General features: G+C 40.5%; 1 protein-coding gene across 2 annotated transcripts in view; it reads left to right on the top strand.

Annotated features, from left to right (window-relative positions):
- The window catches only part of CNTLN (centlein), a 174596-nt gene that overhangs the window by 35510 nt on the left and 111221 nt on the right, over positions 1 to 27865 (top strand). For both annotated transcript variants that reach the window (XR_014003283.1, XM_081176168.1), the window contains exons 5-8: positions 506 to 685; positions 5947 to 6080; positions 13962 to 14124; positions 19743 to 19934. Coding sequence is in view for 1 of the 2 variants with exons in the window: in XM_081176168.1 (XP_081032294.1) it covers positions 506 to 685; positions 5947 to 6080; positions 13962 to 14124; positions 19743 to 19934 (669 nt within the window). In the remaining variant the exon portion in view is untranslated. The remainder of the gene's footprint in view (positions 1 to 505; positions 686 to 5946; positions 6081 to 13961; positions 14125 to 19742; positions 19935 to 27865) is intronic.

Raw genomic sequence — 27865 nt, 5'->3', positions numbered from 1 at the left:
TCCAGTCTTCTCTCACGCGCAAAACTCGGAGAAAGATGCTTTAAAGTGAAGAATCCACGCTTTGTAACTTTTGAATAAATAGTTAATGATGGAAATGGAGCAAAGAAAGTAGGAGTGTGAAGATGTGGCTTCGTGTAATTAGATTCTGATGGGACTGGCATTATTAATTGATAAAGCCGAGGTCTGGGAGGATATGTCTGTGTGGGTCTCAAAAATAGCTGGGGACAGCATCAAAGGCAGCTTGATCAATTAATGGGCTCTTTGCAAATGTGTACTCATCAAAGCTGTCATCCAGCTAAAAAATATGACCCTTCCACCTGCATGAAAGAGGCCAATAAAAGTACACAGGTGACCTTGGCCATCAAATATAGAAGAAGCTGCTGCGAGGGTAAAACTGCACAGTTTATATTTGCTGATTAGTTCTCACTTTTCTCTCTCCCCCTTTCCTTTCCCTTTTTCCTTGGTTTTGTTTTTGTTTATCGGCCCTTGTGGTACTGTTGTACAGGACACTAAGGAGTGTGCACTGAGAAAGGAAGAGCAAAGCAGACTGGTTATAAAAAACCTGGAGGAGGAAAATGAGGGATTAAGTACACGCTATGCTGACCTGCTAAATGACCTGGAGAAACTGAGGAAGCGGGAGGCACAATGGAGAATAGAAAAATCTGGCATCGAAGCAAAAATAAAGGTATGAGGAGGAAGAGACTCCTGGATGTGATTTCGGCACCAGCTTCTCACAGGCTTTATGCTACATGTTATTTTCTTTAAATAACAAGTTATATATTCATAAGTACCAATGGGGAATGACATTCATTTACATTCCTTCACTTAAGACCCAAAGCTTTTTAAAAATTGATGTTGCAAAGCAGGAAGCTGACTTCAAATAGCCACCCTAAAATGTAATCATTAAATAATAAAAGATATTTCATTCAAATATAAACATGTAGGTTTTTTTAAAAATAAAATAAATAGAAATTATCCTATCCAAGATTTCTCCCTTTGGTGAGATTGGCAGCCCAGTCCTGTGCATAAAAATTATCTGACCCAAAGGTGGGTCATTCTGTTCCCAGCAGTCACCAGCCAGAACAGGTTTACTTGGAAGTATGACCCACTGCAATCAAGGGGCCTTACTTCCAGGTAAGTGTGCAAAGGTTTGCAGTGGTCATTTCATTTCTCTAATGTTAATGTCATGAATTACAGCATGTTGTAATTAATTGTTCTTAAACTTTGCAATACATTTCTATCATTCTTTAGAGAGCTCCATGCATGTTGAGTTTTTATATTGTATCATCTTGCTTTCAAAACAAACAGACAACTCTTTGGAGTGATTATGATAAATATGCTGACTCTTCCATTTTGTTAGGATGTCTCACATATACAGATTTCAGCGTCTGTTTATGCATATCTATAGCAATATGTTGTGTGATGTATCTAGACTTCTGTGAGATCGAAATTATTAAGACTAAATGCCACTTACATAGCTATAGCATATTTGTTGCTTTTGCACAAATGAGACATCCACAGATAGATAAGCTGTGAATGCTTTATAAATTAGGCACTTTAAACCCTTGTATTTTTCTCATAGAGATTTGTTGCTAAGGCATGGTGCAGTTGTTGAGTGAATCTTGCTATTTCTCTGGACATAATCTATATTTCAGATGTGTGTCAGTGCATTTTATGAGGCTTGCCCCCTAGAATCCTGGGAATTGTAGTTTGGTGCTGCTGCGGATAATTCTTTAATAGATTCCTAGTCCCAATCTCAGAACTGCATTTCCCAAGGCTCTTTGTGGAGAAAAAATGACTATTGCATGAGGAGTGTGGCTGTGTCGATGGGTGAGTGTCAGTGACCTAGGTTTCACCTCGTACTATTCCTCACATTTCCCTAATTACTCCCTAGCTGTCTCCTGAACCCCTCAATTGCTTCTTCTAATCTCCTTCTCACTCACCTTGCTTCTCCCAAAGTCCCACCTTTTGCACTCTCTCTGCCTCTTCAAACTAGTTCCCTTGTTTTGCTCCCTCCTCATTTCTTCCTGCTCTTATGCTCTTTTGCCTCCTAAATCTTTTTCTTTCTATCACCATTTCTCATGTCTTGTCTCTTCCTTGGCTTTCTTCACTTCATCTTTTCTGTCTGTTTTCCCCTCTTTCAACTCAATCCGTTCTGTGCATCCCCTACTTTGTCTCTTTGATAACTTCAGCTTCCCTTTCGTCCTAAAACCAATACCACAAATGCCTTGAAATGTTGCTGTTGCTGCTCCTGTCGCTCCCACCAGCTTCCCCTCTGCCGGCCTCGTCTTTTAAATACATAGTTTTATTGATTTCCAGTATAGAACAATTACAAAAAGAGAGAGAAAAGGATACAAAAACAAAATCCCAACTTGCCCCCTTCCCTCCTCCAGAACAGATTAATCTAGTTAAATTTTCCAAAGTCTAATCTGTGATTTTGGTAGTTGCCATTCTTCAGTATTATCAGTAAAGTATTTTATGAAAGGAGAAGGAGAGAGTGGTGATGGCTGCTGCTCAAGCTGACCCCAGAACCGTGACCTATAGAACACTCTGACACAGATTTCCGTGGGGAACTCAGACCACCCAGTTACCCAGCTTACCAACGGAAAGACACAAGCGAGCGCTGGCCTGACTTCAAGAATAATGGCCGCTTGATCCCTGGAGCTCTTAGAAGAAGAGGAGGAGTTTGGATTTGATATCCCGCTTTATCACTACCTGAAGGAGTCTCAAAGCGGCTAACATTTTCCTTTCCCTACCTTCCCCACAACAAACACTGTGAGGTGAGTGGGGCTGAGAGACTTCAGAGAAGTGTGACCAGCCCAAGGTCACCCAGCAGCTGCATGTGGAGGAGTGGAGACACGAACCTGGTTCACCAGATTATGAGTCTACCACTCTTAACCACTACACTACACTGGCTCTCCCTAACCTAGGGTTAGGGTTAGAAAGCCATCAAGCAACACAGTCTGAATGACCTCTTAACAATCACAAAGAAACCTACCAAACCACCCAGCCGCAGATCAACACCACACAAGATCTAGTCCAAGGTCAACAAGAAGACCAAAATGGAATCGATTTAGGGAAAGACAGAAACCAAAGAGACAAGTTCTCCAGATAGTGAATACGCAACAGTACCAAAACATAACCTGGAGGAGCTTGAATTGAAACTGAAAGAAGCCATACAAGGCTCTCTCATGGACTATGCAAAACCTGAAAGAACCAAATGACTCCCTTAGAGCAACAGATTAAAGAACTGAACTCCAAGATGGAAATTCTTATGGGCCTCCAGAAGCTTCCCCAGCTTCCCCAAACAGGTGGAGAAGAGAGACCCAGCAGGCTCTGGAGCAATAGAAAACACATTTGCTGCATCATCCATATAACAGCCCTTCAGATATTTGAAGATGGCTATCCTGTCTCCTCTTAATTGTCTCTTTCTCCAGACTGAACGTACACAACCCTTGATTCTCAGTACTTAGTTTCTAGATCTCTCGTCAGCTTTCCTCCTTGTGCACAGTCTCTGCTCTTATGTGTACATGACAGTCATTTGGAAACCTGTTCCTTTATATGGGAAAACAATTCCAGGAAGAAACAGTGTAATTTGAAGGAACTTCTACATTAGCATGCTTTGAATGCTATGTTGGATGGATTGTTTCAGAGTTCCTCACCAGTCACATTCCTTATTTTGTGTTTTTGGGACATCTGAAGTTTTATCAGCTCTGCTGATGTTTTCCCCTTGTTAATATGCTTGACAACCTAGAGATCTAAATCAGAAAGCTTATTTTACTTTAGCAGACTATTTCCCAGAATGGAATTCTGCAATTTGAACTATTTACGATATTAGAGGTTTTCACAAAATGCCTGACCCCATTGCCTGCTCATTTGTAAAAGAAGATGTATACATTTATCTGTGTATACATGACCGGCTCATTAAAGCAAGCTCCAAGGAGGCAATCAATTCACATTGATCGCATTCTCACACTACTGTAACCTTTTTCATAATAAACGATGAGAAAATCTCTCTACTGTTCTGTGGCCCTGGAATAGGTAAGAGTCATGACCACTAGAAATTAGCAACAGACTCCATGCTTTAGTGTTTCCTGTAGCCAGCTGTTCTCTAAACTGTGGAGAACCCAAATCTAATGCCCGTACCTTTTAACTAGTGCAGTTACTAGAAATATGAAAACTCTATAGCCTCATGGCAAGGTGTGTGTATGATGGTGGTCGGGGAACAGTAAGAAATATGGTGGAATCAGGGAGGAAAAAGGGATTTTTTCTTTTTTCCTAGGGGCACTTGGTAGAACCTCTGGCCAGTTGACACTGTCAGCATCTAGAGCATCAAGAACCCATGAGTCTGTGCATCCTTATGCCTGATGCACCTCAGCTTTCCATAAGTCCCACCTGAACCAAGCAAGACATAATTCCTTATTGTGAGTCAAGATAAGAAGCCCAAACCAGAAGACTTTATACCAGTTCACAACAGTGACTTGTTCTTATGTGATGTCCAGCAAACTTAACAAGGCCAATAACATTTCAGAAACCATTGAGAAATAATGTGTGATGATTTCATTTAGCACTTATTCATTAAATACAGTCTACTCTGGGTGCATCCATACTGATCTTATTTATGTGATCTGATTATGGGTGGTGGTGGAGAGAGTTTATTGCTCCACTTCTAAGTTTTCTCATGGATAGCTTGTACCTTGTTAAAAAAAAAAAAGGTTTTCCAAAATTTGTCTAGTGACAGGTCTCAGTGGTGTCCAGAGGCACCATTCTTGTTGAACTAATTTAATTTGATATTGTTCCTCACAATCCTGGTACTACTTAAGGCTCCCCTGTTTCCCCATTTTTAAAAAGTGCCAGATACTGTATTTCCAATGCTAATTTTTCATCAGTAGTCAAATCCACAACAAAAATCTTTGTGCCACATCTGTCTACTACTGCTTCTTCCTACAGGTTGGATGCAGAGTTCCCATGAACTTTGCTCATGGGATGTTCCTATTAGAGGAAGCAAGGGAGGAAGTGATTTTTGCTGATTCCACCTTCCCTCTGCAACCTTCCCCCAAACAGAGAGAGTCCTTCTCCTCATGGAAGGAACATTGTGGTTTTAACCTTCTAGCTTTGGAAGTGACTTCTGTAAAAACACACGTGTCTACAGGGTCAGGTATCACATTGAAAATGAATAGCTCAGTTGGTAGAGTTGGGTCATGGATTTGAGTTCCACGTCAGGCAAAATATTCCTGCATTGCAGGGGATTGAACTAGATGACCCTTGTGGTCCCTTCCACTTCTGTGATTCTATGAGCTGATGTTATGCTCTGAATTTGTGTGTGATGATGTTACTTTTAATTTTTTGAAGTGGATGCTATCATTGCATCGTGAATAGCAGACCTGTATTAAGCAGTTTTGGCTCTGCAGCAAAAAGGCTATGTTTTAATTTCATTTACAACAAAAAGCCACCATCTACAGCAGCTCTTTTTTGGCACCCACATGAAACTTTTGAGCCATGAGTTTGCCATTCTTAGTTTGAGCCGGTAACTAATTATCTATGAATTAATTGGAGTCGCAGAGTTTTCTTGGTAGACAGAACTTAATTCAAAGAGCCAAGCTTCCATGATGTGATGAAGGTTGTTTTACTGCCCACACCATTATTTAATCTAGCTGCAAATACCATTTTAGTTTGCTAAGCTTTTAGTGTGAGTTGAAGTTCCACCTCCCTATTGATGTTGAATTGTTTTATCCTGCTGTTGGTTATGGCTGATTTTAGTAATTTGAATTACATTTTTTTAAAAAAATTCTTTTACGCAGCTTGGAGTTTTCTAAATACAGAAGAGCAGGGTGTTGTTTTCTTAAAAAGGCGCAAAAATCGATACTATTTTTGATCCTGTTATAATGATGTGCATCCTTTCATTTCTTGTTTAATTTTGTCTATAGCATAATATATGTTTTCCAGAATTTGGAAGCTGATTTAACAGAGGCAAGTGGGCAAATGGAAACCTTACACAGCAAATGCAATGATCTGGCATCTCAGCTGGGTGTTAAGCAGACTGAACTAACACAAAAAGACTTGGATGTGGCCAGAACTAGGTATGTGTGCAGTGTTTTTATAAAGGGCTTGTGAGCATTCCCATGATAACGAATATGGGGCAACATCAAATGGTTTGCTTTTTGTAGTATGTTTTGCGCATTATGAAAAAAGTTTAGAATGTCTACTGTTTACGCAGACTATCTCAATGCCTTTTGACTTCTGTTATGGACATTATTTAAAAATTGCACATCTCTAATTAGCTTTGGGTCAAAGAGTTCTCAGTCTCTGCTGCAAGTCACAAAACATCAATATGATTAGTAACATAAGCAATTAATTTGAGAGGCTAAATGCCCGAAACTGACAAAAGTTTGAAGCCTAACTTTCACTTTTTAATTAGAGTTAAGTCTGACAGGTCAGCAGGAGTCTGCTGCTAAAGGTTTAAAATGTTGTGATTTTAGCTTTATCTGAGCGTTTCACATATTAAGTTGGATCATGAGGATTAATACTGCATGTATGAAATATGACTGACACGTAAGGCAAGTCTGAACCAAGAAGCACAAGCAGGGCAAACTTACGTTTCGGCTAATACGACTGTTGCTATGCGGGAGCTTAGATCAGTGTAAATAATTGGAATCTTATGCTGTCCCCAAAGAAATGTCCAAGCACAATTAACAGCAGTAGAAAAATGAGGGAACGTATTAATGATGACAGCCACTCAGAACCCCTAGGAACTGTCTCGCAATCACCAATCACAGTGTTGCTGCAGATGATGTCCCGTATTAAGTGTGCATAGATTGTGCAGACAGTGGCCATATTTTGGATGTGAGCTGGCAGTCAGTGGCTAGGCAAATTAGTTTGTTCTTGAGCCACACTCCTTTCTACCTCACAGCAGGGGACTAAACCTAAGACATCTTTCCTGGAAACACTTCAGAACCCCTTGAAGCTATCCCACCAATGCAGGAACCTTTTGGGTAGTGCTGGTACGACACATATTGCTGCTGCTCCCTGCTCAAGTTGGCATTATCTGTTCAGGCATAATGCCTGGAAAGAGCTTATATCATCTCCAAATACTGATGTTCTGAATGGCCACTGTGCTTATCTAGCATACATTTAGCTTTCCATAGAAATGCCATGATGCCTCTTCCGTTTGCTTCCACTCTTTACTACAAGTTGCTACAACTCTCATCATCTCTGCACACTGGCTATGGTAGCTGGTACTGATAGAAGTTGTAGTTAAACAATACCTTGAGAGTCACAGGTTGGCCACCCTTGTTTTGCAATTTTATTTTCTGTAACTTTTCTCTATGTGCATGAATTTAAACATATATGCGCATGCACACAGAAGATAGATTTCTATTATTTGCATACTACCTTTCATTTCAAATAAATACAAAAGCAGTTTATAGGACATTTAACAATAACAATAAAAAAACCAGTGTGTCTGAAGAAGTGTGCATGCACACAAAAGCTTATACCCAGAACAAACTTAGTTGGTCTCTAAGGTGCTACTGGACAATTTTTTTATATACGTATTTTCGCTCTATAACACGCACCCGACCATAACACGCACGTAGTTTTTAGAGGAGGAAAACAAGAAAAAAATTATTCTAAACGAAACAGTGGATGTATGAGTTTTGTGGTTCATGCTGTGGCCACAGACATGTGATCTGACAGTGAGTTTGGAGTAGCCCAATGCAAAAATCCTGAGGATCCATGTGGATCCATGCTTTGTAACCACGTTTTTGCACCACTGCGGCCCCAGGCAACAGTGGGTGTGTGATTTTTTTTGGTGCAAGATGTAGCCATGGACATGCTATGTGATCTGATGGTGAATTTGGGGTGACCCAGTGCAAAAATCCTGAGGATCCATGTGGATCTGTGCTTTGTAACCACGTTTTAAGTGGGGAGGGAAGGAAAAGCACTCAAGGGACAAGGAGCACGCGTGGGGTATGTGGAGAAGGATGCTGCTAATAATGCAGAAGAGGGGTTTAAGGGGAGAAGGAACATGCGTGGGGTGGGTGGAGAAGGATGCTGCTAATAATGCAGAAGAGGGGTTTAAGGGGAGAAGGAACACGCGTGGGGTGGGTGGAGAAGGATGCTGCTAATAATGAAGAAGAGGGGTATAAGGGGAGAAGGCTCCTCTCCTCTCCCACTTTGCTCCTTTAAAGCAAGCAGGCTCTGCTTTTCTCCCTCCTCCCCGCTCCTCCCCAGCTTAGCGAGCTGAAAAACTTTGCTGCTATGTAGCGAGCTGAGTGGGGAGGAGAGAGGAACAGACAGCCTGCTTGCTTTAAAGGAACCAACCGGACAGGAGCCGCTTACACTCGTGTTAGCGGCTCCTCTCCTCTCCCGCTTTGCTCCTTTAAAGCAAGCAGGGTCTCTGTCCCTCTCTCCTCTCCACTCAGCGGCTCTTCTCCCGCTTTGCTGTTTCAAAGCGAGCCACGGAGGAGGGAAGGAAGGGGAACCATGGATCCTCTGCTCAGGACTGCAGCAGATCCCCCCCCCCCGCCACCCGTAGGCATTCCCTCCATAACACGCACAGACATTTCCCCTTACTTTCTAGGAGGAAAAAAGTGAGTGTTATGGTGCAAAAAATACGGTATTTCGACTGCGTCAGACCAACATGGCTACCTACCTGAATAAAAACCCAATAATCAGTGGCCTGCTTCAGAGGGAGATCAACTTGTAAGGGAGGTGCCACATGGTGAAATCCTGCACCCCTGTGAGGTAGACATCTGAAGGCTGTGGTCTGGTTTAGAGGGATGCTTCCACAGTTCACAGCAATCAGATTGGTCATTGTGGGAGAATGAAATTCGCTCAAATCACCTGGTTATTTAAGGCTTTATAAGCCTGTACTTAAACCTCAAACTTTGCTCAGTATCTGACAGCCAGTGCAGCTCTTTCAGAACAATTTTACATGCATGCAGTGATGAAGTGGGCTCTTGTCCATGGAAGATTGTGCCACGATAGGTATTCGTTTAATGTGTCACAAACCTCCTCCTTGTTTCTGCAGTAACAGTCCTGTCCTCAGGCCGGCATTGGAATGTTTACCCATTGGGGACATCGTGAGACTCAGAAGCAAAACATGCAAAGGTTTGCACTGTTAACACAGCTGCCCCTCTGGAACATTTGCACTTTATATTCTAGGCAGTAATTCTTCTATACGATGTCCATGGCAATAAGTAGCCTTCAAGGAACTTGTGTGGTGGTGACAGAATTGTCCGTCTTTACAGTGCACAAAGCCAAGAAAAAGATAATGCAATTCACTATGCAAGTAGGAAGGGGCAAGAAATCTCCTGATAGTAGTGTTGAAGAAATTAGCATGATATTCATTGCTTATAACCCTGTAAGGCTCTTATTCTGTACCTATAAATAAACATACAACTATGACCGTGAAAGATCTACAATACTTGTTGTTAGTATACCAGTAAGACAAATCTACAAAATATCAGCAAGGGTTATTCTGAGGATGACAGATACCATGGGCATGAGGTATGTTCATAATTGCCACATCTAGCATCCGGATTGGTGGCAGCTGCTTATATTAAACTTTGGAAAGTTGCACTTGAAGTTTGAAACCACTAAGATTCACAGGACTTAATATTCAGTTCAGGTGTGAAAACCAATGTTCCTTTGAACTGGGTGCTTGGAATGGGAGCCCAAGTGAAACTCTGACATACTTGCATTGCAAAGAAGCTGCGAAGGATGTGGTGAAGTTCTTTCTGAACCCTCCCCCATTGCTTCTCCAATTGTCCAACTTAAAATTCTTTTTATTTCTTGCTGTATCTTTTCATTGTCTGTGGTGCATACCTATTATTGGCTCCCTACAGCTCACAATGTGCAGATTCTGAAATCAGCTTCAGGAATGGATGCTCCTTCCTCTACCTCAAATTAACGCCCCATTTCAAGTGCTGGCATTAGCACTGCCCCAGCGTACGGCTAAGTTAACCATGGCTCAATTAACCAGGGTTCTCAAAACCACTTGAAACCCCATTTTCAGTCACCCACATGGATTAGACTGTGCACACCACTTGATGACTAAAGCTTAAGGCATTAATCTGTGTTCAGTGATCTTTGGTATTATTCCACTATGTTGCGGGAAGCTTCCTCTGCTAAAATTGTGTTGCGTTGGCTACATCACAAAATGGCAATGCCTACCTTTATTACTTGGCCAGAAAACTAATAGGGGAAGAATGACGTCATTGCTTTTAATTACCTCCCCTAGTCTCTGTATTTGCATGATAGGAACTGGCATAAATGTAAATGTATCCCTTTCTTGTTTGTATTATTTTGGCAAAATTACTACTTTATTCAGTCCATGCATGTTCAGAAACCTGCAAAGTTGAGCTGTGCACCCAGCAGAATTACAGCTGAAGCAGCGAACCACTTACTAGCAACCCTGTCGCTTATGCTCAGGTCCTTTGTTCTGCTTTGTTGTTTAGACATTTACTTGTAGGGCATTAACCTTGAAATTTGCAGATAAATGCTTGGAATTGTGAGCTTTGAGGTCTCTTCCTTTTATAGTCTTCGCGAGGCTCCATTAAAACTGCTAGGTTTTGAAAAGTATCCTGTGATCAACTGCAGCATCCCCGCTGCTTGGCTGCTCTATCTCTTCTTACAATGTAATGACTGTGCTTTCTATGAAAGTTCGCTCGGCAGGAGAAGGCTTTGACTTCAGCAGCTGTGGGAATGAACAGAGCAGCTGCCTGACCTAAAGCTCTTTCATACACACACACACACACACACACACACACCCATAGAAAATCCTCACTTCGTCCACCAGTCTGGTGCCCTCCATGGCAAATTTCAGAAGTGGGGAGAAAGGGCAATAATTCCATTTTAGGTATCAGATTTTACTGACATTGGTATCTGCATCAGGGAACTGTTAATTTAATTAAAGTGCATTGTTGTAGCACCTGAGAGCAGATACTTGCTTCAGAAAGAGCAAATTATAATACATGGGGTTTTTTTTGTGAGAAATGATAATAATCATTTTTAAACAGGGAGATCCTTGAAGCAACTCCACAAAGTTAAATTAGGAGAGGGGATATTGAAAACTTGAGATCAGCATAGAGTCCAGTGGGTTTCATCATCCTTAAATCAATAGCTAACGTTAATCTAGCCTCCATTCTATTACCTGCATTTCTTTAGGGGACCCCCAAGGAGATCATAAGCAATGCAGAATGGAAACATTCGGAAGTGCAGGGCAGACCACATTATACCAGTGCCAGGAATCTCAGCACATGATATACTTGTAATTGGTGTTTCAAGCAAGCGACCCCTTACTGTTGGGGAAGTTATAACTGGCATAACACATCCAGTTTGTGCACAAGATAGTTTCACCGTGCAAGTTGGGCTATGAATATAATCTAGAGCGGACTGCACATAGGCAGATTTTTGCTGTGTTGCTTTCACATCCGCTAGCACCATGGAACTTCCCTGCTGAGTTTGAAACACCCCAAAGTTTAAATACAAGTTTGAAGAATTAGTTATTTAAAAGAAAGACTATTGTGGCACTTTAAATACTATATTAACAGGCTAATTGTGGCATAAGTTTTCATAGCACAAAGTGCTCTTTTCTGGTATTTATAGACCTTCCTATTTGTAGGTTTACAAGACAGCCTACAATAAAGTTTAATTAAAAATTCGTCCAGTAAAATTGAACAGATTAAAAATGTGTTGTAAAGATAAATTGCCTAAAAAACTAGCAGTCAATTAAAAGGCATTGGAAAATAAAAAAGACCTTTCCCTGTTCCTGAAATGATATCCTGAAGTTAGCCTCCCTGGGAAAGCTGTTCCACAGCAAGGGTGAAAAGAGCCATCCCAAATAGTCAATATAGAATTGTCACAGGCAGTTTCTCTTGTATTTCCTGGTAATGCAGTCCTACTTTTGCAAGGTACTCAAGAGGCTTGTGGTTGTGCAGCTTCAGATGTACTTGGACGAAGAAACAGGTTATCTTCACCCATTTTCGCCTGGCTTTGGTTTTTGTACCAAGACAGCTTTGGTTAATCTGGTTGATCACCTGCTTTGTGAGAGATGGGGGAGTTCAAGTATGTTGGCCTTGTGGCTTTTGATATAATCACCCCACCTCCCCCCCCCATCCAATGGTTGGGGTCACAAGGTTAAGGTGTTTTTGCTGCTGCTTCCAGGGCCACTTCCAGAGAATAGCATTGGATTACTTCTGCTTGGCCCTCGTGGCAGTTACGCTGTGGGGTCCCACAGGTTTCCTCCTTGTCCCCAGTACCATGTAACATCTAGATATAGAGCTGGGTGAGGTTGCCAGGGAGACTGAGAGTCTGCACCACCAATACACTGATAGCTAACGTTATCTGCATTATGCATCTACATATCATCCAAACCCGGTACTGGAAGGCATTGGCGAGCTGGAAGAGGGCCAAAAAACTGAAACCGCATCTTGACAAAATGGCGGCACTGTTGGTGGGCAGTTCTCATGTCTGAGAATTGGATGTTTGGGCTTTTCTGGAGGGAGTTGTAAAGGAGCAAGTGTGTAGTTCAAGAATGCTCCTAAACCCAATAACTTCACTAGAGACCCAGGTTTGTTTAGCAGCTGTGGTCATTCCTGGATTGAGATTCCCTGGTGGCAATTTTGCTTGCTCCAAGATCTCCCATTTGGATTACTGTAATGCACTCCATATGGGTTACCCTTGAAGGCAGTCTAGAAACTGTAGCTAGTGCATAACATTGCTGCACAGGTTTTAACAGTTTCACTAGTAGGGAGTCATAATTTCCACTGCCTGCCTTTATGCTACTGAGCATCTAGCATATGTTTCCATTCTTCCAGTAGTAAAAGGCATTATTTTGTCAACTATCTGTTAGCATATTAATTCTCTTGAGTCTTCTGTTTGTTCTGTTACATAATTCATGTCCCTGTCATCTGAATTTCTTTCCTCCTTTGGGTTTAAATGGACACATAACAATGTTTCTGTCTGTTTGTTTCTGTAAACAGCATGCCATTTTAATGGCATTAAGTACCTGATTCATACGGTAAATCTACACAAAATGTTGTTCCTCTGTAATAAAGAGAAGCTAAGATTTTAAATTTTTAAAATCTTAAGATCCTAAATAGATACAAAGAATACTGAAAATAAAAAGCAAGATCAAAATATATAAATCAAACGGAACCACTGTTTTTAGCTGTGCTTTTAATGATCACATATCTGCTCTCATAGGAAATTCTGAATCGCTAAACATTTTTGCTATATAGTAGAATGGAAAATCAGAAATTCAAAAGCTAAGCCTTCTTTGAGTGGTATTCAACAAAGTTTTACACAGAATAGACCTGTTAATATTATTCAGTCTAGCATAGTCATGTTTATTGATTTCAGACAAGTAGAAATGTTTGCACTGGCAGAGTGGTCTGCTTAGCACTACGTTGAATTCTACCCCCTGTCTTTGGCCTGATATAAGGTGGGTCTTTCCAATTCCTTAAACATCACAAGAAGTTTCACAACACCTCTTTGGACTAGTTCTGTTACATGTGTTCTGTTACATGTGTTCTGTTATGTGTTCTGTTACATAAACTCCTTAGTAGGACATTTTTACTGCAAGCATATTTTATCAGGAATCAAAAAAGGTATGAATAAAAACAGTGAAAGTCACTTGCATGTATCCCTTCTTATGTTTTTGCTTTAAAAAGTATATTGAATAATGAAAGGAGAACTGCAAGTTTTTCTGTGAGAACTTGTTGAAGTCCATTTATTTTACCATTCATATTGCTGAAATGAATTAAAATGAAAACTGACATTACAGTTTATATTGCTTTTCTTTTTAGTTTATCACTCTTTCTTATCACTCAATGAATCTGAAACGATAGATGAGAGTGGAAGATTTTCACATAAAAACAGCTAACATAAGTGTTTAATTGAGATGATTGCAATATTACTTTTGCTCAAGTTTCTTGTTTCTTGCTTGCTTTGCACAGGAAGGAGTTGCAGGAGCTGCAGAATCTCTACAAACAAAACACTGAACATGCAGCACAGCAGGCAGAGCTGATCCAGCAGCTTCAGGCTCTCAATATGGATACGCAAAAAGTACTGAGAACTCAGGAAGATGCTCACACAGCTGAAACAATATCATATCAAAAAGTATGTAGGCGCTCCGAAAGTGCTTTTCCTTCTTTACAAGGGCAAAGCTTTGCAAAAGTGTCACCTTCACTATAAGTGCAATATGTGGTTGGACTTGTGTGAGTAGTCATTGAAGGTCAGTGGCAAATAGCTTGTTCCATCACTGCCCTTGGCCTCATCACTAAGATAAAGTAAAGGGACCCCTAACCATTAGGTCCAGTTGTGACCGACTCTGGGGTTTCGGCGCTCATCTCGCTTTATTGGCCGAGGGAGCCGGCGTACAGCTTCTGGGTCATGTGGCCAGCATGACTAAGCCACTTCTGACAAACCAGAGCAGTGCACGGAAACGCCGTTTACCTTCCCGCCGGAGCGGTACCTATTTATCTACTTGCACTTTGATGTGCTTTCGAACTGCTAGGTTGGCATGAGCACGGACCGAGCAACGAGAGCTCACACCATTGCAGGGATTCGAACCGCCGACCTTCTGATCGGCAAGTCCTAGGTTCTGTGGTTTAACCTACAGCGCCATCTGTGTCCCTGTCCTCATCACTAACACACTGTTATTGACATATTTCTCTTTGCATCTGAGGAAGGGAGGACATATAATTCGACACTCCTGTTTCCAGACGGGGGAAATATAGCACAATCAGTGCGCACCAGTTTGCTGTGTTTCTTTTTCCTTTTTTATCTGTTTATTTTAATTAACAAAATGTATATACCACTTACACTATAGAATCATAGAGTTGGGAGGGACCCAAGAGTCATCTAGTCCAACCTCCTACAATCCAGGAATCTCAGCTAAAGCATCCATGACAGATGGCCATCCAACCTCTGATCAAAAACTTCCAAGGGAGAAGAGTCCACAACCTCTCATGAGGTCTGTTCCACTGCTGTACAGCTCTTACTCTCAGAAAGTTTTCCCCAAATATTTAGTTGGAATATCCTTTCTTGTAACTTGAAGCCATTGGTTTGAGTCCACCACTCTAGAGGAGGAGAAAACAAGCTTGCTCCTTCTTCCATGTGACAGCCCTTGAAATATTTGAAGATGGCTTTCATATCTCCTCTCAGTCTCCTCTTTTCCAGGCTAAACATACCCAGCTCCTTCAAACGCTCCTCCTAAGGCTTTGTTTCCAGACCCTTCATCATCTTGGTTGTCCTCCTCACACATTCCAGCTTGTCAACATCCTTCTTAAATTGTGGTGCCCAGAATTGGACACAGTATTCTAGTTGTGGTCTGATCAACATAGAACAGAGATTTATAAAAGACAATCTAAAATATTCATTAACAAAACAAATAAAACGAACATGTAGAACAACTTACATTAAAAAAACCCTAGAATTTTCAAAGCAGTTATACTTTATAGCAGTTATACAATGTGTTTAAAATTGCACACCAAAATTACATGTTTGGGTGGGCTTGCTGTGTGTGTGGGGGGGGAGGTTTTTGTAGGCACTGAAAACAAGATTGTGAAGGCACATGGTTAATATTAATGGGAAGGAAGTTCCAAGGATTGGGTGCTACCACACTAAAAGGTTCAGTTTCCTGCAGAATGAAGACTATGTGGCACTTCATCACATACAAGAAACAGTGTAAAACTGATTAAAATTAAAATTAGGAACAGAGACAGCAGGTTAGAAGCCAATGAAGGTTTACAAAAACCTAAATATGTCAGCAGCCTGAAAAGTAAAATACCTGTCAAAATCAGTCTTCATATGCAAGGTTATAATCATGCCTCCCCAATGGTATTATTATTTCTTTTGATCTGGATGCTGTACTTCTGTTGATGCAGCTTAGAATTGCATTAGCTTTTTTTATTTTCTTTTCTGGTGCATCAACACTGTTCATATTGTGGTCTACTAAGACCCCTAGATCCTTTTCACATGTCCTGCCTCCAATCCAGGTGTCCTCCAGCCTATATTTGTGGAACTGATTATTCCTGCCTAACTGTCTGCATTTACAGTTGTCCATATTGAAATTCATTTTGTTAGTTTTGGCCCAGTTCTCCAATCCTGATTGTATCTTCTGTGGTATTACCTATCCCTCCCAGTTTAGTGTAAAAATAATAATAATGACTAGCATCTGCTCTATTCCTTCATCCAAGTAATTTATAAAGATGTTGAAGAACACTGGGCCAAGGCCAGAACCCTGTGGTACTTCTTACTTTTTTCCTGGATGACGAGGAACCGTTGGTGAGCACTCTTTGGGTTTGGTCAGTCAACAGCTACAAATCCACTAATAGTAATATCGTCTAGCCCATATTTTACCACCATCTCTGCAAGACTGTCATGAGGGACTTTGTTGAAAGCCTTACTGAAATCAAGATACGTTACAACCACTGCATTCCCCTGTCAGCCAAGCTGGTAACTCTATCAAAAAAACAAGATTTGCCTGACATGACCTGTTTTTGAGAAACTCTTGCAGGCTCTTAGTTATCACAGCATCCTCTTCTAAGTGCTTACAGACCGATTGTTTAATTATCTGTTTCTATCCTTATAAAATCTGTTCTCTTGATCCACTTGGAAAGTCAAGCCTGTTTTTGTTCTCCCTCTTTCTCTAGGCTTCGGACAAACAAGTGTGATGTCCTTTCAAGCTAATGATGTGACCATGGATTTATATTTGGAGAGCTGGTCAAGTTCATTTCGGGTTTATCAAGCTCATTTGAGCAAGCTTTGAAAAACAACACTTGATTGAGTACATCGAAGACACTTTGTTTATCCGTGTTGCTGGTCCCAATTTCTGTAGATAGAGGAAACACAGATGTGGTCTAGGATTTAAACTTAGTTTCCTGTTTGGGAGCAAACAGTGTTACTTTTGGACCATTGAGAAAGCTTTCCTTTATGAGATTTTCAATCAGACCAATTAATAAATAGCTAGGCAGCCAAGACCTCGCTGAAGGGAAGTGCTGCATTTTGAAACAAAACTTTTAAACTGTAAATTTCAGAGTGTGCTGATAAGGTAGTCTGGAGACCGAGAAACTCTTGTTGTCTTATTATCCTTAGTATTGATTTAAGACTCACCACCTTGAGTCTTAGGTGAGGATAAATCTATTGAGTCTCATTAAAACCAGCATGCTACTGGAGCACTTGGTATGTCTGGGACCAGTGAAATAGTTGGTATACATTTTTAGAAAATAATTCCTTTTCTTGAGAAGAAGAGCTATAAATACAGTATAAAATAGATGTCAATGAGTTTCCATAAACCCACTAACCTAAAATATTTGGACTGAGGGGAAGTAGTGTTGTGTAGCCCATCTTGATATTAGTGTGGAACTGAATGCCTACATCCAGTTTTTCTAACTTGGGATCATTGGTTAGACTATGTTCTACAAAAACGCCTGAGAGTTTGGAGATGTTTTCCATTGTAGTTATGTCTGGATATGTATTTATAAGCCTCTCAAGATGTTATATTTAAGAGCATGATACAAGCTTGAATGGGCTCATGTGATTAATCTGGTGCAAGACTGTCCAAATTTAAAATATAGGTGGAGAATTAATAATCATACTATGCATTTATGTCATGCATTTCAAGAATTCAAGATTACCAAAAATTTCTGAACGCATAAAAACCTTTAGACTGAATATTTCCTATATTTAAAAACACAAAAAACAAATCCTGGATATATAGATACTAACACATCATATAAAAGGTTCGGGTAACTCTTTTTGACATGTAAGGTTTGTTCATATGTGTTTGTTCATTCAGGATTTTTTTTATGTTGGGCATATGGGAATGTTCAAACGTTCAGTTGCTTATTCACAGCCTGATTACAGCCTACTACTGTATTGTTCAGAAGCAGGGAAGGGCTTCACCCTTGGTGTCTCTAGGTCAGGCTGGGAATGCCTCCCATCTGAACCCTGGGGACCTGCCGCCAGTTTAGGGTAGACGATACAAAGGAAGATGGATCAATCATTAGACATGGTATTCGGCAGCTTTCTGTGTCTGTGTATATCACATGAGATTACCAAACATTTGCCTTCACTCCTGAAGCTGCAATCCCATACACACACAACAGGGATTACGGTATGTGCTATTGAGCTCATTGGGATTTACATCCGAGTAGGCATATATGCAGAATTGTGCAGCAAGTTTGTCAGAGCAGCTTTATTTATTTCAATTTATGCCCTATCTTCTTTTGTTCAAGGCGGCAGCTTGCAGTAGCTTTTAAGCCATGGGATCAAGTGTGACCTAATAAACTTGGTCTGTCTGTGCAAATTCCATTATTTCCTAAATGATATGCCAGTGAGTCACATGACCTGAGGTTCTGGGCATATGGGCTATCTGACCACTAACAGAGGTCATTGATCTTGCTATAAGGGACGATATATCATAGGACGTACATGCTGATAGGCTCAATGCCATTTGGAAATGTAGAAGACTTTTCCTCTGTGAATTTGCCTATAGAGTGGCTGACAAGTCCTTATCTAGTTCTTCCAGCCAGCACACTAATGCAAGGGAGACAGTTGTCTTGGAATACTGCACTTTTGATTTGTTAGGGGAATATAAAGTCTGTTATCTGGTTTCAGCCATTTGGAGGATGAAAACTTGTTGGGCCTTTTGCAAATGTAGACATTTGCATTGCTGGGTGGCTGCAGGTTTTGTTTTGTTTTGTTCTCTTTAATATTTTTATCCAGACAAGTTAGATGGCTTAGAGAAACCTGATCATCTTAGCTGCTATGTAAATAACAGTAAGCTACTGTGGTGCAGGAAAGAACTTGGAAATGGTATTTTGTTATACAGTAGCTTCAATTAACAGAGAACTGTATTTATTTATTTTTGCCAAATATTAAATAGAAACTAGAAAAAATCATTTGTATGCACAAACCCTACCAATCCATTTTCTATAACCCGTGACATGTGAAACTGTAACCATCAAGCTAAAGCTGAGTTCATGTTCTTAGGACCAAAATAGCCCTGGCAGGCAAAAAATGTTTGTTGCATTTGTCTTGTTGCTGTGTCTGTTCCATTCATGAATAAAGTAGATGTGGTCTAATTTCTGTAGGAGATATTTGCAGAGGCAAGTTTCTTTTCTGTCCCTTTCCCTCTCTCTTCCGTCCCTGCATTCTAGGAATCTCCGGCTCTTTTCTCCCAGGGCAGTTCTGATACTGGGAGTGTGCCAGAGCACGGCAAGATTAAGTTCAGGTGGATTCAGGTCCTTTCACATGCTGTCACCTTTCGTTATAAAAACTAGACCCACCCAATTTATATGTCAATGTGATAGAAATGGTTGCTTCTGTCATGTTTGGTTTGGCCTATAGCCTTCATTTAGTAGTGTAGAATTTAGATTTATGGGATAATATTGTTACATCTAAGATAGTTTTATGCAGAATAGCTTCTGTAGATTTACTTAGTGTAAAATATAGGTAAGTACACTATAGGCAGTACACTGCAGTTCCATTGTCAAGCATTTTCTTTCTATGTGTTGATGAAAGGCATTGGAACTCTGTCTCAAACGAAATCTGGCAGAGTGGAATCAGCATTTACAATGGTTGAAAATGGTTTTAATTATACTGGTTCTCTGAATTTTGTTGCTAGATTTCACACTCTAGTAGTTGCATTTTTATGAACATATGCTCTTGTTCATAATGACACTTTTTCTTAAATCTTAAATTTTTCTTAAATTTCTTAAATCTTAACATAGCTTTACAATGAATTGACCGTATGTTTTGAGAAACTCAAAGCAAGTGAGTTGGAGCTCCGGCAAAGTCAAGCTTCTCTCCAGAACCAACTACTTGAAAAAGAACGACATATCAGTCAGCTGGAAGAACAACTTCAACAGGCTCTCAGCTCTCTGTTTTCAAAACCTGAAAGTCCTTCAAAACAGAGAAAAGAGGTGAGAGAAAAATTGTTGGCAAATAGTATTTTTAATTTTCCCACTGTCCAAGTGAACAACCTGGTAGATATAACACCATGCACCCATAAAACAATCAAGCATCAACTAAGTTAAGTTTTTCTGCAGCACTTGCATTGTTGTTGTTCACACAAAAAATGAGAACACAAAAATGAAACAAAAACAAACCAATAACCTCCCTCCCACAAACACATTTAAAAGGCCATAAAATGTTTGATCAGCCCAATACCTGGTTATAGAGAAATGTTTTTGCTTGGCACCTAAAGTTATGTAAGGAAGGTGCCAGGTGAGCCTCCCTGGAGAGAGCATTCCACAACAGGGAGCCACCACAAAAGAGGCCTGTTCTCACGTTGCCACCCTCTGGACCTCTCATGGAGGGGGCACACAAAGAAGGACCTCAGGTGATGATTGCAGGGTCTGAGTCACTTCATATGGGGAAAGGCGGTCCTTGAGGTATTGTAGTTCTGAGACATTTAAGGCTTCATGGGTCAAAACCAGCACTTTGAATTGGGACTGGAAATTAATTGGTAGCAAGTGCAGTTGGGCCAGGATCAGTGTACAGTGGTACCTCGGGTTAAGTACTTAATTCGTTCCGGAGGTCCGTTCTTAACCTGAAACTGTTCTTAACCTGAAGCACCACTTTAGCTAATGGGGGCCTCCTGCTGCTGCCACGCCGCCGGAGCCCGATTTTTGTTCTCACCCTGAAGCAAAGTTCTTAACCTGAAGCACTATTTCTAGGTTAGCAGAGTGTGTAACCTGAAGCGTATGTAACCTGAGGTACCACTGTAATATACTCTAACGATCTTGCCCCAGTGAATAACCTGGCCGTCAAATCCTGCACCAGCTGAAGTTTCTGAACTGCCTTCGGAGGCAGCTCAACATATAACATGTTGCAGTAATTTAACCTAGAGGTTACCAGAGCATAGGTGACAGAAGTTAGGCTATCCCTGTCCAGAATGGGGAATAGCTGGGCCACCAGCTGAGTCTCAAGGGACAGCAAAGGATCCAGGGGTACCCCCAAGTTATGTACCCACTCCTTCAGAGGAAGTGTAACCCCATCAAGAGCAGGCAACCTCCCCTATGGAGAACCACCCACTAACTGCCTCGGTTTTATCCGGATTGAGCTTCAGTTTGTTGGCTCTCATCCAATCCATTACCAAGGTTGCACAGCTGCATAGTTCATACATAGTTCATATAGGCCAGAGAGTTTCACATTCCAATGGAAGACCAACTTTTTAAATCCTGCGGGTGTAACGTTTGGTCAATTAATACCACCAACTGGTTGATTATGCACTCTTCAATCCGTTCAAATGTGCTTCCAATTAATTGGGTAGCAGGCTTTTTAAAAATTTGAATGAAAATCAAGAAGAATGGACACTGTTGTTGGAGAGGCATTTCACTTATTTTCTCATACAGAAGGGAATGCCTTTTCTAAGACAGGACATTCCACCTGCTGGTGCTCTGTGATGGAGCAGAACTAGGCATGACCAGCATTATGCTGTGAAGACAAACAGCAGTTTTCCAGGCTTAATATTGTTCTCCACCAGGGATAACATACCTGTAGCTTTCTAAGTGCTTCTGGCTTCCAACTCCCACCAGCTACAGTCAGCATGGTCAGTGATGATGGAAGTTGCCGTCTTAACAGCATTGGGTGGTGGTGGTCCAGGGTTTCCATTCCTGACTTGCACCATCCTCTCCCTGGTCCAGTTTCCTGCCACCCCCCACCCCCCGCTTGAGTTGACCCATGCTTAGCAGCGCTGGCCACAAAATGCAAACAAACTTGCTGTTTCTCCTGAAATAATCTTGAAATTCTGGATCTATGGGCATATTCCGGCATTTTTTTTGGGGGGGGGAATTCAATGTAAAAAAACAAAAAATACCTTTCCCTTCTTCAAAGTGGTCAGTTCTTCAGGTAAAATTGTGTGCCTCTTTTAATCAATTGTTTTAAACCCACAAGATTAATCAACTATGATTCTTGCCCCCCGTCCTTCCTATTTCAACCCTTTGGAAAAAACCTAAATATTGAAATTTACTCTGGTTTGTGAACACATGGAATGAGTATTATTCATGTATTTATTTCCTTTGAGAAATGCAAATGATAATCCTTCTGCTGATTCAAATAATAGTACTTAGGATAATGTTCTTGAGTAATCCATACACATTTTATTTTCTGCATAAGCACCCCTATAGTAACCCGTGTGTGTGTGTGTGTGTGTGTGTGTGTGTGAAAGAGTTATCATTTCTAACTTTCATTTCAGTAATTTCGTCCACATTGCTAGCAAAATATTTGCAGAGAGTATTCAGCTAAATGTGCTGAATACAAGGCTGATATTAAGCATTTCTGACCTTTGCCTCTTATTTACGGTTTCAGCCATGTGATGTTTAGAACCGTTTTATTTGAATTTAGTAGCTTCCCAACCCTGCAACGTGGTATGTTTGCATAGGTGGAATGCATAGACAGTTCTCTATTGCAAGGTGAGGAACATCCCATGTTCAAACAAATGTGGAGGGTCTCTGTGCAGTAACCATTTTTTGTTAATGGTAACAGGGCTGCTGGGAGCAGTGTATCAGCAACATTATTGTATGTAGAAAGGTGCACGATAGGAAACATAGTTTGAAAAGGTTGCAAGTGTTGGGTTTTACCATCTCTAGGAGCGGTTTAGCATGCAAGCCCCACCCCTGCCCTTTTGACTGAATTCTGTTATCCAATAAGAAGTTTCAAGCCAGTAGCGAAGTGCTGTATCCGAAGTTTCTGTCTTCAGGACTTGTTGGTGAAGCTTAAATGTTTATATGCTTAATAAGCCAGCAAAGCGAATATCCATTTCCCACTCAAAGCAAAGGCAAGCAGTAAGAATGGGAAAGTGCAGGGCTTTATTATGGAAACAGCAACTCAACTTTAACTACTCTATAGTGGCAGTGTTCATGCCGCTATAATAAAACTTAAGAACGTTTTAGTAATTTTTTCCCCTACAATTATTCAAAATTACATTACCCTTACTGAAAACTGAATGGCTTTTAGTGGATTAATTAAACTGTAGCTGGTTTGCCATCTGGGTGCAGCTTGTTTAGCTGCTTTTCACAGAAAGATTTTTCACGGAATAAAGAGCATTTTTGTTGTTAGAAAGCAGCTGCTAGAGAATACTCTTTAAAATACAAATGATGTGTGCCCTAATAATTTATGTTGCTCTATATTAAAAATAATGTTGTGGAAAAAGAACTTTTTAAACATCTTATTTTTTTGTCAGTGTTGCTTTGTTGAAGTCATGGAGCCTTTTACAAATCAGCTTTTATAAATATATTCACTTTTCCCCCCATTCGGGTTGCTCATGATATTGTGCTAAGAGTTCAGGGTTTAGGCTAGATGCAGAAGAGGAACTAAAAAGGAAGAGAGAATTAAGTAGATCTGATTTTATGGCTCAAGTGGTTTCATTAAATTAGAGTGCTGTGTGCTCCCGTTCATTAATGAACTTTTGCCATATGCTTTAACTGTTCTGGTCAATAGCTGATAAAGAGAAGCTTGTGTTAAAAAACAAATCTGGATAAAAATATCCCTGTGATGGGCTTTTATCAAAGGAGTTGCTTTGAATTCAGTAACTACTACTGAGGCAATATGGCTCACAATTTGCGACCCAAAGGTAGTCATACATTATTGGAATAGAGCCTACTGCGCTTCACATTACACAGATGTGAAGACCTGATTATAGCTGCTTCATAATTAACAGTGATCCGATTTGTTTTGTGGCATAAATGGTGCATGTGTAGAACATTAGCCATGGCACTCTCATTCAAATTCAACTCGAGGGCTCAGCGGCAGGCGGGTCACGAGCTTCAGGGAGTAGCAGCACAAGCTCCTCCATATGTTCTTGCGGCATCTTACTATGGCTATGAGTGCAAGATAAGTTCCCCAAAGAACCTAATCGTGTTCTGTAATTACAGTGCGGCTTTCTGCTGGCTAGAAATGAGGGAGAAGCTAAAACCCTCATCAGATAATTTGTAAATTACTTTACATGGCGGATGCCTAACTCAGTTGGTTTTCAACTGCTGAAATTATAAATAATTGTAACAGATGTGGCAATATGGCTGGCCTCCAATAAATGAGGCCCTTGATAATTTGGCCGACCCTTTGACAGGCCAATTTAATAAAATGTGAACAAAATCTTCTTGCTAATAATTTATCATCCCTTTTCCCAATAGAATAAATTTAATTACCCTAGCAGTTAACAAGGTCACACCCAGATGCCAAACTCAGCTACAGTTTTGATAATGCAATCAGGAATTGAGAGGTGATGACAGCGTTGTTGTTTTTTTCATTACCTGGCTTCACATAAACACAGGTGGCGTAGCTTTCTTGTCAGTTTTTAATAATTACAGGCTATTATGGAATGCATAGTTAGCAGATTGAAAACCACACTTTGGTGAATTTGTTTGAGTATGATTGAGATTCTAATGTATAGAGATGATAATATATAACAAGCGTCGCTCCTGGTTTACTCCGTTATTGTGCACGATTTGATTTCTACTGGTGACAGAAGTGTAACCGTTGTGCAAACTTTGGTGTAGCTGGCTTATAAGGCTGTGTTTGTTAGCAACAGTAAGACGGAAGAGCCAAACAACACATTTTCCTTCCTAATCAAACTAACTCTGCCTTCCCAAGCTAATATACAACCGTATCACACAATTGCATGCTTGTAACCCCAGAGGAAACCTTAAGGTCATCAGGTCCGACTCTGCATATGAGGCAAGATGCTCTATACACAAGCGTTACTACATTGGATTAGAAAACACAATCTAGGTGTCAGTGTGCTGAATGCAGAAAGAGCGTGCAAAATATACTTAAAATGGTGTGGAAAGGTGTTTAATTGGAGTCTCTGTAAAGTACTGACTGCATTCAACAAAATTGTTTGAAAGTCTTCTCTAGCACTGATAATATGGTCAGCAATACGTAGAACAGTTTAGCGTGAAATTAATGCTGCAGTTTTGATTTCAGTGAGGCATTGGAAAGGACTTAGAATGATAGTCACAGACAAAAGTCCAGATGGCACCCCACACATTAACATGGGGCTTTAAGCTACAACAGGAGAAAGGTGTCCAAGTATTGCTGAACTGTCTGGCATGTGGACTCTGGAGTATGGCCATATGCAACAATCATACAGAATTCATTATGAAGTCAGAGCTCTGTGAGTCGTCCTCTGCCCCTGCTTTCTGTCTGCATTGGGCATTCTTCATCGTGGACATGGAGGATTCCAATATGTAGATGAAAATTGGCTAAGCTCATCACATCCTGATGTCTTTAGGCTCAATAAGGCCCAGTCCTGTTATGTTATGGAATGTTCTCATGGTCTATAAAGTTGTGTTGCTGTGGCTTCCCTGATGAGTGCCCCATTTCTCTGAAAATTCTGTATTGCCTTCTAGGAATTGTAGTGTGATCCCCATCCTTGTTGCCTTGTTTTCACTCCACAGTACCAACCATGGTGGAGTGCACCTTGAAAATTTAGCCTCCCCTAAATTCAGTGTTCATTTAAAGGTGAACATACCTAGTTGTACCTTCTGGAACAACAAGTAGACTGAAGCTAGCCATCCTTTGACATTTGCATTTCCCCCAGAATTTCGCAACGCAGTTATCTAACCTAGTAATAATGTGTACAGAAATGCATATACTGGGGTAATGTATGCATAAAATATTTGGGGAAATTGCTCTGCAAAAATGTGTATATTGGGCAAAATGATACACACAGGTTTGTATTAGCAGAATATCACATTCAAATCCTGATGAGGATGTGCGTATGTGTTCCAAAAAATTGCATGTGGAGACCTGAACTTAAGACTGGAAAATGACAAACCAAGAGAAAACAAAATTGACAGATTCTCTCCCCTCCTAATAACCACATTAAGGGCTTGCAAGACTCAAAAGAAGTTAAGAGTAAATAATTTCTACATATTCCAGCTTTTCAGATCACCTAATCACCAAATCTGATTTATCATTCTGAGATGGAGAAGAATTTTTTGGGGAGGAGGGCAGAATGGTACTCAACTTACATTATAGCTGGGCCTTATATTTTGAACAGCTTGTATGCTATGCCTAGTAATTACAAATTTTGATGCTATTCCTCACTATATAGTGTAGTAAATATTGTTACGATGTTTATAAAAATTGATTTTCCTTCGAACTCGCTAGCTGCACTTGTATAAAAACTAAGTTACTGCAGTGTTAACTAAAAAAAACAATTAGTGAGATGTTTCCTTTTATCTTAGCACAGTTAGATACAGTGCATCTTCTCTATATGTTCAATGTAAACTTGCCATGTGAGCTGCACACATAACTATATGCATATTTCTTGTTAATGTCATTTCCTTATTAGGTTGATTCACATACAACCTACCATTGGTTCACATGCCCCTGCTTTCCTTCATGCACTCAGATTCATAGATCCAATTAAGAGTCCTTATGGATTAGTGAAAGTATGCATCTTACCCATGCCAGGCAGGTGCCAACTTTGAAAGTCAAGAGTATATTCAACCAATTCTGGCAAATCACCCACATTAGTCCATATAGTCTTTTAAAATGTAGTGTGATCATATGGGCTTTCTTTTTGAGGCAGATTTTCATGTTATAAAATGAGCAAGTAGGAGAATTGTCCTATTTTGGGAATTATTATTTTTTATTTAGTATTCTACTTTGAGCTATTAGGACAAGTTGGCATTATTGCACTGTGAGAAAATAAAACACACACTTTTGACATATGAATGTGTATTCCTGTTGGCTACACATTGGTGTGGATCCAGATTGCCTTCCATGGATGGAAAGACTACTATCTACAGATTACTTTTGATCCAGTGAAGGGATAACACTGAGGCAGGGCTCTCAACATGCTAGAGCCACACAGGAACTTCAGAGGAAGGAGGGAATTAGCAAGATGGTGGCTGAGGGAGAGGAGCCTGTTACCTGCTGCACCTCCACGAACCACATACTGGAAAAAACTGCACATGCAAGTACAAATTAGATGGAGGATTTTAACACAAACTTGTATTGTGTTTCACAACTTGCCTGGTAGATACAGTATAGTAATTCGGTATAGTCAGGTGCATGGAGTTCATTGCAGGTGAATGAACCCATTTTTTGTTTCAACTCGAGTGCCAAAATGTCTTGGGCCAGCCAAACAGGGTAGTAATTTCTTTTGCAGGCTAGTAACTTCATTTTTTCTTTTATATATTAGCATAGTGGTAGCATTTGTTGATTTACAAGGAAGTTCTAAATAAATAAATATCCACTTTTGCTGCCTAGGAATTTGAGCACATAATCCAAACCTGAGTTACATAAACTTTAAACCTTGCAATGTCTCATCCACTAGCTGCTAACCAAGTTGTTTGGACATAGCATGCTAATAAAGAAAAAGTTGAAGGGCAAATTCTGCAGTACATGGAAACAGTTGACATTTGTATAGTCCATACCTGTGTGCCGCAGCACAATTCTGTTCGCACAAAAATGGTTTATGGATGAAGCCAATAATATCCAGATTAAAATCTGCCACAGATAGAGAGCAGATAAAAGTGAACCAGGTCAGAGGAACCCATGACAAAGAATGAGTTTAGAAAAACAACCCCAAGTTAAGCAGAACTAAATTGAGGCTCGCATAATGATTTTTCATACGCTACAGTGGAAGTAAATGCATTGCCAAGCTTCCAACTAGTAGGAACAATTTATTCACCCATTGTCAATACATGGTAGTCAGACAGGGGCTCCATTCATGGAATCAGAGAGCTGTAGAGTTGGAAGGGACCCTGGGGATCATCTAGACCCCCTGCAATGCAGGAATATGCAGCTGTGCTATACAGGGATTGAACCTCCAACCTTGGCTTTATCAGCACCACACTCTCAGATGCTGCTGCTTCTCTCTTGGTGCTGCACAAATCCA

This window comes from Podarcis bocagei, assembly GCF_964188305.1.
Source record: "Podarcis bocagei genome assembly, chromosome: 17".
Taxonomy (NCBI): Eukaryota; Metazoa; Chordata; class Lepidosauria; order Squamata; family Lacertidae; genus Podarcis; species Podarcis bocagei.
This window is presented reverse-complemented; position numbering and strand designations above follow the sequence as displayed.